This window comes from Ascidiella aspersa, chromosome 9 (genome assembly GCF_963924565.1).
Source record: "Ascidiella aspersa chromosome 9, kaAscAspe10.2, whole genome shotgun sequence".
In the NCBI taxonomy this organism is placed as follows: domain Eukaryota; kingdom Metazoa; phylum Chordata; class Ascidiacea; order Phlebobranchia; family Ascidiidae; genus Ascidiella; species Ascidiella aspersa.
This window is the reverse complement of record NC_139455.1, coordinates 11,404,694-11,418,746: the sequence shown is the minus strand read 5'-3', so window position 1 is coordinate 11,418,746 and position 14,053 is coordinate 11,404,694. Positions and strand designations below refer to the sequence as shown.

Genomic DNA, 14,053 nt, shown 5'->3' with positions numbered 1-14,053 from the left:
TCTAAGACTTAAACTAAATTTTTGGCTGTTTTAATTACATAAACGCAAAGAATGTTCGCGCTTCGTGCCAACTTCGTTCTCGTTTAGCTATGGTTGTGCCCCTGAAGCATATCTATTTAGCCAAGAGATATTATGCGTGCTATGGCATTTTGCACTTCACTGTGTGGCAAGATTCTGCCAGCCTGCCGTATAAAGTCTAACTGTGTAAGTTATTTATTGCAGATTAAGTCAGCTGAAGTTTATCAACAATGGGTGTTACATTTGCGCCAACATAGGGAGTTTCGCCAAGTTGAGTTGAAAAGAGATTCTACATTGACCAACTCAAACACAACTGACACATTTCAGGTTAATGAATTTTATCATTATTTAAAAATGTTATATTTATCATAAAATACATTCATGATTATCTAAATTTTTAACAGAACATATATATTTTCAATTGTACTTTTGCATGTATATTTTAATTTTTTTCCCAAAGGCTTTGGTTCTGTCAAAGTATTACAGTTTTGGAAAAACAAAGGTTTTTTTTAGCAATTTTATGAACTACAGCCATAAGACTGGAATTAGACCAACATTAAGGTCGGAATAAGACCAAAATAAGACTTCATACCTGGTGGTCATAATGATATTTAAATGGAAATAAAACCTCAACTGCTATAATAACTAAAAGGCCAGAATAATAACCTCAAACCCAACCCTTACCTTCATCACTAACTCCCATTATAATTTCAACCCCAACCCGGTTTCTAAACTCAACCATTACGCGCCCCCATCCTTAAACAGGGGCAAACAATCTGGTGCCACTACAGCGGTTCCCCAACTGCACTATTCAAAATAGGGATACATAATGTCGCCAGACAGGTGTGCCCCAATCATCCAGTACTCATTCCCTACTATTTAGGACTTGTTCCAACAGTTTTTGGTCTTATTCAGCTGATTTTAGATCTTATTTTGTTATGGATATTACTGCGAACTTGGCTTTATTATGCTGGTGGTCTTACAACTATGGCGTTATAGATAAATCTACTTTAGAGATTGCAACTTTGCTGCTTTAACTGTGTGTTCCCATTTAATAATTATAATATATTGTTGTATGTTTTCCTGTTAATCTGTGCCTATTTTTTTATTACTAAATGCATCCTACTTTGATAATTTTTATTTTTAACCATTCCAGCCTTTGTATTTGAATGAAAAAATTCTATATGGCAATCTGTGCATTTATTTTAGATAAGAGCAATACATGAACTTAACAATAATATTGGCTATTTTTCCCCACTGATATATTGCCCCCCCCCCCCTGTCAACTTAAGAGCTGTTGGGATTTTAATGTTTGTCTGTCTTTCCAGTTCAACAACACCACCAAATTAGGCAATGGTTTAATTTGAATGGCACAACTATACATACTACACCAGAATTAATAGGCAAATATTCATGCTAGCACACTGAGTTACAATTAATGTTCAACACAAAAAATAATCACACGCAAGTGACGAAGTTACATGGCCTGGTGTCTATTGGCAACCTCATGCAACCAACTAAGAACTACATAACGATACCTAACAAAACTGTTCAAATGTTTTCACTGGCATTGTCCTGTAGTATATGACAAAATATAACTAAATTTAAAATAAACAACTTGTTTGCAGGTGTAATTTAAGTAGATGCTTCTTCAACTAGGGATGTGGTATTCTAGAATAGTATTTTACGAATCTAGAATAACGAATCCAGAATAGTGAATCCTAGTATAGTTTTACTTAAATATATTAAACCTCGTTTTTCTTTGAAGAAGGATTAATCCTAATATTATACCCTACTTGAAGCAGTTGTGTAAACTGTAATACATGTCTAGGTTGTTAAAAATATTATGCCAAATGCCATTTAATATCAATGCAACACTGTTACTGCACAATGAACTCTTTAGCAATGGTACTTGTTTTTTAAAACATTGTTGGGTCTTAGTGCTTCTTTTTTGACTAACATCATCTATTATGCAGTGAAATAATGTACTGCAAAGAATACAAAGTTACTATTGACATAAAGAATTCTTGACAATTATACTGTGCATAACTGCATAACCTCGCTGAATATTGGCCTAAAGTTGACCTTAAGTAACCCGTATTTTGTTGACGGCCAGCATGTTTACAACGGGATATTACTTTTGCAACTTAACGCATTTAGGGAAATTGCGAACTATGCACCTGACATTAGTCGCTCGCCCAAGAACGCTTGATTGACACTTAATCATTAGACAAAGGTTATCGCGAGACGCATAATTGGTCGCCCGAAAAAACGCTGACACTGCACTACAAGGCTGCATTTAAAGCAAGCACTGTAAATGTGTCGCCGCAGCGTCAGGACAGACCTTTATCGGAACTTGCCACTCGCTTAATTAGGCGCAACAATCGGCGGTAAAAGATTAATTTATATCGGTTCCAATTACCTGAAATAAATGGCACCATTGGATTGGAATCCAGATGGGAGGATTCGATATAAGGATTCGATATTCTAACCCTTATAATTACCAATTGACTACTAAATGCGTTTTCTTTTAAGCCATGTAATGTGTGAAAACTGTAAAATAGCCCTCCCGAAGCTCGCAGCTACACCTTAATAATTATTAACAGTTTGCTTCCTTATCAGTTTCCAAATTTTGTACTGCGCATGCGACTTGCGCGTACGCCGACCTCTGTTTTACCTAGTCTTAGTCGAGTCCCTAGTCCGACTCCCTAGCCCTGCTGTTATCTGACATCTATTTTACGAATGATAAAAAAAAATTACGCTTATTGGGAGACGCCAATAAACCTAACTTCATAAGTTGAATTTTGTAAAGATACCCTAACCTTGTTGAAAAAACTAACTATTACGAATACAAGCCCGCTGTTTGGAATATACTTCGATGCTTTTCAGCCGACACATAGAAGTGTTAACTATCAGTTTGGCTTTTAGCTTGGTTTCTCAGTCGCACAAAAACACATGTGCTTACTTTTAAAGTAGAATGCCCTGCTTTAATGTAGTAAACATTACACCAATTTCAGGGCATTGTAACGTAATATGAACGGTTAGTCGTAAACAACAAGTTTAACGCCCAGAAAAAATAATGGTAAATACAACAGTTAAGACACTAATTTTACACGACCACCTCCGAATCTTTTGGCGTGCCCTAAAAAATCCTCTTGCGTGCCACTTTTGGCACTAGTGGCAGGGGTTGCCGACCCCTGGCTTAAAGGACACACATACAAGTAGTAAGAAATTTGTAACCCCCATACTGAAATTTTGTTTTGATTGTCTTAAAATCTTTTTGTAGTGTATGAATATCTTTTGAATTTTAACTATTACAAAACCTTTAAAAGGTATGCAAACGACAAGTATGGGATTAACAGAATGAATCATTCGCCTTCATGTTTGAATCACTTTTGTGTAGAAGTTGTTTTTTAAACATATTATAAACTTATATTTAGTATTTTGTGTTGATGTATGTGCACACTCAGTCCTGTAATAAGGCTACTAAGTCCTAGTGGAGATCTACTCTGCTAAAAAAATAAAAGAAATAGCCCCCTGCCCCTGTGTACTGTCTGATGCGTAACAATAAACTTACCATGATACACCATGATTAATTTACAATACCAAATTGTCACTATGGTTAAATAATTTCTTTCTTATAAAGTAGTGCAGTGTTTTCAACCAAAATCAATCACAGTTAAATATTACCAGTGGTAAGTTAGGTACCACAGCACTTACTTTAATTAAACTTTGCTGTTCAGTTTATCCACCAGTTTAACTCTAGTTAGGAACAGCTTTTGTTTAACTTGTATTGTTGTTATCTAAATCTGTGCAATAACTTTACCAAGCAACTTAACAAAGAGTGACTAAAAGTAAAAGCAATTACTAAATTTACAAGTTAAATATATATAGTAAACCTATATATCTGTCCGTCTCTAGTTATATTTTTGTGTTAATCAAATAATGAGTGTGAGAGTGTGCATTTTTGAAAAATTATATGAACCAATCTTGCATTTGTAACATTAGTAAGTTTATTTTGATTTAATCATAAGTAAGTTTTGCACTTATATTGCATGTTTGACATATGCCCTGCCAGAAATCCAGGGTATGTAAGAGTGTTTCTCGTTCATCTCTTGGTACACCTTTTTTGATTATTTTATTTTACAATTCATATTTTTAGTCGCCCACAACACTATTAGATGAGGATAAACAGACTTCAAAAAAAGGGGGAAATGTGTTTGAAACCTGTTCTCAAGGTAGTATTGTAATTTACATAGTTTTGTTATAAAAGTTTGTCAGTTACGTATATTATTCAGTGTGGGCAGAATGGTACAGCAAACTGATATCTAGCTTTGAAAAATCCTACCTAACTTTTAATTTTGTATTGCGTTATATCAGTTTCTGTATTATAAATTATATTATATATCAGTTTTCTGTATTATTATAGAATTTTTTTAACCAGGATATCACTTGAACATTGTGTATTGTAAGATACATTCTGGCTTTAAAGATGAATAAAAATGTTACCTCAAAGCGAAAACAAAGAACACTAAAATGAATTATAAACGGATGTAATCTAGAAGCCTCTGATTGCTGCTGTTTTCTTTTGCAGAACTGCAGCAAGTGCAAATTGATCTTAATTTGCTGAACAGCATTTTGAGAAAACTACAACTTGATTCCACTGCCCAATTGTTAGCAATTTCCATTCCGCCACCATCCCCTAATGTAAGTAAAAAAGATAAAAAACATAACAAGAAATCAACCAAAAAACAATCAAAGACTGCCGCAAATTTGTCATCTTCAAGTAGCTCTACAATTTCATCTACAAACGTTGCTTCAGGAAATTTTAAGGTTGGTGATGTTTGACTTGAACAATATTTAATGTTGTAGCACCAATAATTTACAATTTCACGCAATTCAAAAAGTGGCTGCTTCATAAAATTACTTTACTGTTAACCAAAAGGCTTTTCCATTCCATATTATAATATACTTGCTGTAGATTTCAGGTTATTATTTGATTTAATGTGAAAAAGGATGGCCAACTCAGTAATATTATACCCACTGGTTACAGTTTAGATCAAGTCACTCCCATTTGAAAAATCCTACTAACTTACTAATAGCATGCAGCAACTATGCAGTTAGTTGGTCTTGTCTAATATAAACTAAAACAGTAACAGTTGAAATCAAAATGTGGTGGAGGAGCTAAAAAAAAACTTAACAAAGAGAAACAATATTTGTAATGGCTTTAAATGTCATTTTATTAACCAACTGATAGAATTAGGATACATATATATAATGTGTCAACGTTCAGTTGCAGTCTCGGATAGATAGTGACTCGGGTAGCCGCAATCTAAAAACGTCTGAAGCCCTCCGAGAACTTCGGGTTTGCCAAAATCAACCTTATTATCGGAATGTTGCAGAAGATGCCTGCAAACCTTTGATTTCTCATCGACTCTATGTTTTTTGACCCTCGTTAACAGGTTCCTTCAAGTTTGGCCAATGTAAGAAGCACCACATGAACAACTTAATAATAAATTATGTGGTGCTTCTTACATTGGCCAAACCTGACAGAACCTGTTAACGAGGGTCAAAAAACATAGAGTCGATGAGAAATCAGAGGTTTGCAGGCATCTTCTGCAACATTCCGATCATAAGGTTGATTTTTGCAAACCAGAAGTTCTTGGATAGGCTTCAGACGTTTTTAGATTGCGGCTACTCAGTTGCTATCTATCCAAGACTGCAGCCTCGAACTGAACGTTGACACCTTATCAACACCGCTGTACCTGTTCAGCACCTGAAGGTGCTAAATAATGCCCCTACTTTCGAAACTCAGACTGATAACAATTGCGTCCCATCTCTTATAAGTGATGCTTGAAATGCTTCTCAGTCACATTAACTGAAGATGATACAAGCTCGTATCGAAACGTCTTAATCAAGATGCTGTTGATTTACTCGACCTTTTTGGCTTTGCAATTTATTATCAATATAGCCATTGATTTTGGTATTTTTTGTCCTCTGTGAGTATTGTTTTACCTTTTAAGGTGATTGCACCATTCTCTGTTGACTTGCTGCCCGTGTTGACCTAATGCTGTCATTTTGCCCTAATTTGAAAGTTTTACAAATCACTTTTATGACAACTTAACTAAGAAATACTAATATTATTTCTTCTATAACCAAAGTAATTACATAATTATTTACTTTACCTTTGATCCAGATACATAAATACACGCCGGCAGAATCTTGCCAGTCTTCAGGTGACAAACATTTTGTGCCCAAATTCTTCGCTTTTTGTGACATTCACAAGTACATGCAGTTCGGCAAACTCTTGTGCAAATATGCATCTCAAAACCAGTTGTATTGCGCAAAACGTTAAAAATAGCATTTATTTGGTTAAATATGCCAAAATCTTTAATTCAAAAGAACATGTAAGGCAGAAGGCACATAACAGAGATTGGCATATTGCTAGAAGGAACAGCATTTATAGAGTCCAATTGATAGAAAATTTCGCAGTGAATATCACAAAGCACAGCATGTCATAAAATGCATAGCACCTTTGGGCTGAATAGATTTGCTTAACACAGCAACCCAAACATAGTAAAGCTGGTTTGAAATTTGTGCGAAGCAGAAAAATAGTTTCCATTTACGTAGTTAATGCAGACAACAAATATAATTTAGCTTGAAGAGCATGGCCTGGTACCCACAGGATCCGCACTTGCTGCCAGTCAAAGTAAAATTGCAAACAACCAATTCTATGATTAAATTTGTACTTTTTAAAATGCTAAAACGCAATCTACATGCCTAGTAAATATGCTGTTGCTACCAGGCATAGTATATTTAAAACAGGTTCCTCTGGCAATATATATTATTTTCTACCAACGTTTCGGCTTACTATCTGGCAAGCCTTCGTCAGGGACTGACACACAAAGCCAACAAGACACAAAGTAAAATCACAATAAGAAAAAAGGGGATAAAAATGTGCGAGACGCGTTCAAAATTCACAGCGATAAAACAATGTTCAAAATATAAAATATATAATAGCCGAAACGTTGGTAGAAAATAATATATATTGCCAGAGGAACCTGTTTTAAACTACATGCCTAGTATTTAATTTTTTCACCTGGGCAACGTGCTTTGTATTTTTGTAACTTTTTCCAAATGGCCCAAAAACAAAATCTGCCAATTTTATTGCGTAATGTTCCCACTAATCCTACATATTAGTTCTTTCCAAAATATATAAGATTGAATATGTGTGAACAACCACAAGAGTTTTTTGTTAAAATAATCTTTTAAAAAAAAATATTTGAAAACAACATTTTTTTATTTTATTTTAGGTTCCTGAACCTTTGCAAAGTACTCAAACTTTAAGTCACAGCAATCCAGATATCAGCATACTTTCCGCAACTTCTGCACTTGCTGGATGCAACGTTGATGATGAATGGATCAATTTAAAGGTAGAGCTATTAAAATATTTTAATTTTAAATTTGTACACTTCACAAAACTGAAAAGCAAGCATATGAGGGTTAACAGGCTTACCCAATAACCTACATAACATATTGCAAAATAAACAAAGTTCAACAGTTAAGTGCAACTGTCTTTTTTATGTACTATTTACCGGGTAAAGCAGTTCTTAAGACAGCTTCTATAAAAATTGATCTTTTATGATTACTGTTTATTGTATTGTATGGCCAAACAAAACTCAGACTGTCAAATCTCAACAATCAACTCCGACACATCCAAGACCTCCTAGGGCTGCAACATTTTCTGCTTCATCAACTTCTGAGAGTGTTTATACCAAAGTTGGTCAACTTACCGACAAACATGAACAGTTTTTAACTACTGCCTCGAAAGGTGAATTTCATGCAGATGAGTATACAATCTTCCCGCCAAGTTTATGTTTTCTTAATCAAATTGTTATTTCGTTTTTTCATTAGTCATTTACAGTACATAAAGAAAAAAATTGTTATGGAAATAAACCCTAGTTATGGGATAAAACCCTCTTAAAAAGTATGTAAAAATGTTTTATTGTCTTTGTTTTTAGTGCATCATTTATTATCATCTGTGTTGGAGGTGTTAGTCAGTAAAGAAGATGCTCTGCAAAAAAGTTCCACCTTGTCTTCACTTAGGCATACTATACAACAGGTACAATTTTGTCATCAAATAAACTATTGTAGACATTTTATGCCTACTATAATGCATTTGGCCGAAAAAATCGCTGTTCGGATCGGTTCCAGACAACTTGGTTTCCTTGGGGGGAGAGGACTTTGTTGTGTGAATGTAGCAGCCTCCGTTTTTTTAGCGCTGCATGAAGTCTTTGTGTGCGATTTTGTTTTGTATTGCGTAGTATTGCATCGCCATGTTCGTTGGGTAGATACTAAGAGAAATGGCCGCATTTTGAGCACCGTTTTCAATCTTGTGGAAACAAACAAGTGGGCGCTTGGTACTGTCCAATATATGTCTTGCTCGAGAATGAAAATGTAAAGTCAATCCTTATGCTGTCTGCAACAAATTCATTGTATCAATCATAATTCAGAATGCTAATCATATGTATATTTTTAGGTTAACTTGGAGAATCAAGATCTTCGTTCGCGGTTGCAGAGAATCCACCAGGATTCTTTTATTCCTGTACAAACTCTGTGTAACAATGGAGCCAATAAAAGGAAATTATTGGTAATGTATTTAAAATAAAAATAGGAAAAAACGTTGGATAAAAGATCCATTTTCACAAAAATGAAGGGACAACAAACACATACAAATGACATGTCTTGAAATGATGTCTATTTTGTAAACTTTGTCTTTTTTTAATTTTTAGACAAGATGTTGTCAAAAACAAAATTTTCCCTACTTTTCTATTTGACTCCAGGGTCGTACAACCTGCAGCCTGCTAAGTAAAATATGTGGCCTGCTACCTGCATTTTAGTTAATAGGCTTGCAACACGGATTCTGTGAAAGGTGGTTTAACATTACACTAGTCAACTCCAATGTTAAACAGTGTTGTGATAATTGAATTTTAAAGTGTTTCGTCACTGATTTTGAAACTGCTTACATTTTTTTCTAGCACATGGGGTTTTTGAGATATTTGCTTTTTAATTTTTTTCAACTTCTGTAATATATGCCTTTTTGTGCTTTACACCAACTTTTATGTGGTAAATGTGCAGCCATAAAGCTAAGTATATATATGAAAAAACCTGTCCAATTTCTGCAGTTTTGGCGATTTCATTGCCCTCGTGGTTCAAACAACCGCATTGAGTATATTAAAAATGCTTAAACAAATTAAAAAAAATCTGGGCTTTTTATAAATTTATTTATTTCAAGCATTGTTTATCTGAAAACAAACTGGTGTCTGATGTAAATGCTGATTTCACTTTATTTAATTTAGGGTAGGTTTATAAAGAGGTTGGAGACCACTGATCTAAGGAGTTATCTAACTTTTTACCAAAAGGACAGAATAACTGGGTCTGACGATTTCAGGCCAAAAGACTTTTGTGTTGAAGTTTCGATAATACAGGGTTGGGATTTTGCACTCACACTCTTGCTAATGCAACCGCAATTTGTTCTGAGCGATTGCTGATTGACACCCACTTGTCCGATTGTCGATTGCCTTGAAAACAAAAAATGGGTAGTTGTTCTCAGACCTCATGATAAAAATACCCTGAATTCAACATTGTGTTAAACAGCCCCTAACAATAAATCCACCAACCTGTAATCTTTATCTATTGGTATTATTTTGCCTAACTTCTCCTGATAAACATTGAATCAAACACAATGTTTTTACAGATAAACAATCCGATGTTAAGCCAGTTGTCTTCTGAGAGTCAGTTATCAATTTATGAGTCAACTTCTGAGATGTTTTATGATGCAGAAGAGTATCTTTTGTCTGATGAAGATGGTTCAACTGACAGTGATGTGAGATGTTAATTTTTTGTATGCTTAATTGTAATTAAAGATTTTTGCTCTAGTCTCGATAACTAGTTTAGTAAGGTAAGAAATATAAATTTTAGAGCAAAGAACTCAAAACCATTTTTTTAAATGTTTACATATTTTCAGGAAAGTAACATTGGTGATGATGAAGTCTCAAGTGAAGCTGAATTATCAGAGAGCGAGTCAACTTCTATGCAAAGTTGTAAGTTGTTTTCATATTGATAAAAAAAGTATAGCATTAAACTTGACATGTAAAATTTGACCCTGTGGCCTCTCTGGGATTGTTCTGATAAGGCAGTTAAGTTGTTTAGGTAGTGTTGTTTTTTTTTAAACATAATTTTTGTGGATAAACTAGTTAAAATTCCCAACGTTACCCAACTTTAGATCAGCCATAAGCCATTTAATATCAAATTATATTGAGCTTGAATTTATGAAATGACTTTCGGTCCGATGTTCTTGTTTTATTTGTAGTAAACTTAACATATATAACTGAAAAATTCCCCGTTTTTCTGCCTGACGGTAATGACGTCATAAAATAGTGACGGATAGTACGTAATAAAATAGCGATTGTAATATTGACATAAATAATAATAAATATATTCAGAAACAGCCAATTGACGTCCAGCAAAAGCGAACCTTTAGACCTAGCAAACACATGCTTCGTTGACACACCTGCCAGGCGCGAAACACGCTTGTGCAATCGTTAACTTTAGGCGAAAAACTGAAACAACACCATGAAATATGTGTGATTGATTTTGGTGGATCCATGTACGGGACTACGCTAAATTACAAGCACGTCTCTCGCAACCTGCAATACTAAACAAAGATGTTTTTACCTAGGTGTCATTCAATTAGCGCGACATCTGCGCTGAGCTGTGTGCCAAGTCAGCTAGGTACAAAGCGTGTCTTACACCAGGGGTCGGCAACCTTTTTATAGTCATGGGCTAAAACCAAACTCAGAAAGTGATTTTCGGGCCGCGCAAAATGTTAACTGATAATTGTGTTATTGAAATGTTAGAACAACTGTGAATCAGACGGGCCTCTGATCTAAAACGTGTTTAATTACATCAAAGGAGGCAGAAAAGTGTTGGCGCGAAACGCAAAAAAAAGCGTTTGTTTGGTTTAAAATACAAGTCCACACGTCCTCACCCATACTACTAAAGAAAAGTGTAATAAAACTAGTTTGAAGAAACGCCATAACTTTAATTATTAATCTAGTTCAGTGTTATCCTTTTTAAGTGAGGGTTTTTTTTGGGAGGTATGACGGCATTTCTTTTAAATTTTTTTTTTTAATTTCAAGTTTTAATTACATTGCAGAAAATAAAAAATAAAAAAAATGTTAAAATATATGTAAAATATTTTAAAATCTGTTGTCCGTGTTGCACTTGTCAGCTTCTACGGCGCAATGGTAAAGAAGATCTGATCTAGTTTATTAGATAGTATCAAAACTCAATTAAACCGGACGTAAAAAGATTATTGGCGCGAAAATTTTTCACACTTACGTAGTTAAAATACTCCCAAGTATTTTAAAAGACTTGGGTGTAGTTTATCGAAGAGGTGGCTGGCCGATAAATTACACCAGTCCGCGAGCCGTAGGTTGCCAACCTCTGTCTTACACCAACATCTGATATTAATGCTGACAGCAAACAGCGAAAAACATCAGCACCGCCTAACTCAGGGGTTCCCAACCTGTGGGCCATGCCCCCCTAGGGGTTAAAATAAATTAAAATTTAATGAACTGTTGTAGCCGTAAGAAGGGGTGGCAACCGGATTAAGCTTTGAGAAAGATTGTTTGACAACATTTTGGGCAAAAACTAAGCAATTGGTACTCTAAGCTTGATGAAAGGGTCATGCCATCGCTGTTGCCTTTCCCATCAACATATCGTTGTGAATATTGATTATTCACAATGTTACTTCTAAAGACAAAGCAGCGCAGTGTCCTGGATATTCAATATGACGCGACTGGCCCTTTCCACCACTAAACCAGCAGTTAATACATTGTTAGAGCACAAACAAGCTCAACCATCGCATTAACTGAATATGTAATAACTAGGGCGATTATTTTTTGACTTGTCAAAAAATGTCAAAATTTACACGTTAGGTCAAAATTATTGCTCATCAAAATTGAATAAAAATGCACATAAATTGTTAACAAAATTAAAAAAAACTATAATCAGATTTTTAAAATCGTGGTTCAGTTAAAATTTTATTTAACAAATTTAGTTTTGAATTATACCCAACGACATTTTAACTGTATTAGATCTTCATTGGATCAATATACGGCATACGCGAACCGGCACAATAAACCACCCAGGCCTAGTTTATTGCAATAGGTTCAGGTCAAATTTCATTTTTTGCTTTTCATAGTTGTTTATCTCTTATTTGGACAAATGAATTGACCAGTATTTGCTGTCTTCGCTTGTGATTTGCAATTTTCCCATTTTCCATTCGATAATATGCTCAGTCTTTGTTAATTTTCTGCAATTATTTTTACCTAGGATTTCAACTGTTTTACACAACATTTTTTTTAAATAACCACCGTCTATTTTGTATAAACCCGAAAAATAAATGATTTGTGTTCGATCGGTAGTCAGTAAAACATTAATAACGTGTGGTTGACAACGCCAAGACACTAAAGTAGTACTTCAAACAACAATATATGGTGTTTAAATCAATGTATTTTTAATAGGTCAAAATTTTGTCAAAAAAATATATTTTAAGGTCAAAATTTGTCAAAATTTAAATTTTTGAGGTCAAAATTTCTCATTTTTCAAGTCAAAAAATAATTGCCCTAGTAATAACTAATTAATGTATTATCATGTTTATTGTGTGTTAGTGTTGTATTTCCATCATTTTATTATTCTCACTGTCGGTTAGTATATTCAAAAGGTTGAAAAAAAAAATTGGGGGGCCATTGATTTCTCAAATTTTTCAAAGGGGGCCACATTGTAAAAAGGGTTGGGAACTCCTGGCCTAACTCGACGTTTTCAGCGAGAAAAAAGCGGAGACCGCATGTTTGTTGTTATTAATTGTCGAACACTCACTTGCTAATCATCCAACCCGAACAAATAACGAATGGCGAAAACAAAAAATATCTGGTGTTTACCATCGACTAAACAAGAAACCAAAAACGAAAAAAAACACGAACAAAAAATGATAATGCCACTTACGAAAAAAGTGGGGTCCGTACCATTAAACCCCCCTGGATACGCCACTCATTTGTGGGTCTATTGCTTTGTCCATGAAAATGATAGTAAATCACCAAATTCTATCAAAATCGATTCAGTTTCTAACAGTTTATTTTGTAAAAAAAAAACAATTAATAAAAACAACATATATTGAGGATTCCTAGTCTTTATTACACCTTCTCACAATTATGCAATGTAATTTATCTATGTAAAATAGTAATATTGGCATTGCCACAAACAATTCCTCACTTAAGTAAATGCTCTTTAATTTATCTTACTCCCAAGTTGTTTTTACCAAAGATGTATTTAATTGAAACATTTAATCTTACTCCCCAGTAGTTTACTAAAGTACATCAGTCAAGTTAAGTATAAGTCATTATACCACCCCTACAGTTCTCCCCATGCCTAGATAAATTTATTTATTCTAAATAGGGTTGGCAAGCCTGTCAATTGACCGGTCAAATAAGGTCGATTGACCGCACTTTATTTAACCGGTCAAATATTCATATTGGATTCTAATGTTGTAAATTTTTTAACGGATGTTTTGTGATTTGAGTTTTTAATAATCTTGATTGTAACTTTAAAAAAAAAATTCAAATATAAAATTGTAAGGTTTACCTGATGCAAACACATGTGATAACAACTAAGTGTTTGATTAACAAAGTAGATTTATTTTGTTTAGTTTAGAATAAATGCGCGTATAAGGATGAATCGCGTATGTTATAAAAGAAAACACTAGTTTAGGTATACCACAAATCTCACTGATGCATTTACTTGTTGTTAAATTTTTTTAATAAACTTGTTGGTTTAACTTGGTGGTTGTAGTAATGGTAAAAATTACTACAATACTGCTATAGTATTGCTTGCAAGATGGGCATGGTTTTGCAAAAATTCTTATTGATAGTCAAAAAATAATTGTTTTTGTTTTTACAAACTATTGGACTTG

At 34.1% G+C, this 14,053-nt stretch overlaps 1 protein-coding gene across 1 annotated transcript in view; it reads left to right on the top strand.

Annotated features, from left to right (window-relative positions):
• LOC146132999 (oxysterol-binding protein-related protein 6-like) overlaps nt 1-14,053 on the top strand; it is a 65,806-nt gene that overhangs the window by 35,487 nt on the left and 16,266 nt on the right. Inside the window, exons 6-14 of the mRNA XM_083397538.1 lie at nt 223-345; nt 4,181-4,256; nt 4,613-4,860; nt 7,332-7,451; nt 7,702-7,849; nt 8,040-8,140; nt 8,558-8,668; nt 9,776-9,904; nt 10,046-10,121. Coding sequence (XP_083253664.1) covers nt 223-345; nt 4,181-4,256; nt 4,613-4,860; nt 7,332-7,451; nt 7,702-7,849; nt 8,040-8,140; nt 8,558-8,668; nt 9,776-9,904; nt 10,046-10,121 — 1,132 coding nt within the window. The remainder of the gene's footprint in view (nt 1-222; nt 346-4,180; nt 4,257-4,612; nt 4,861-7,331; nt 7,452-7,701; nt 7,850-8,039; nt 8,141-8,557; nt 8,669-9,775; nt 9,905-10,045; nt 10,122-14,053) is intronic.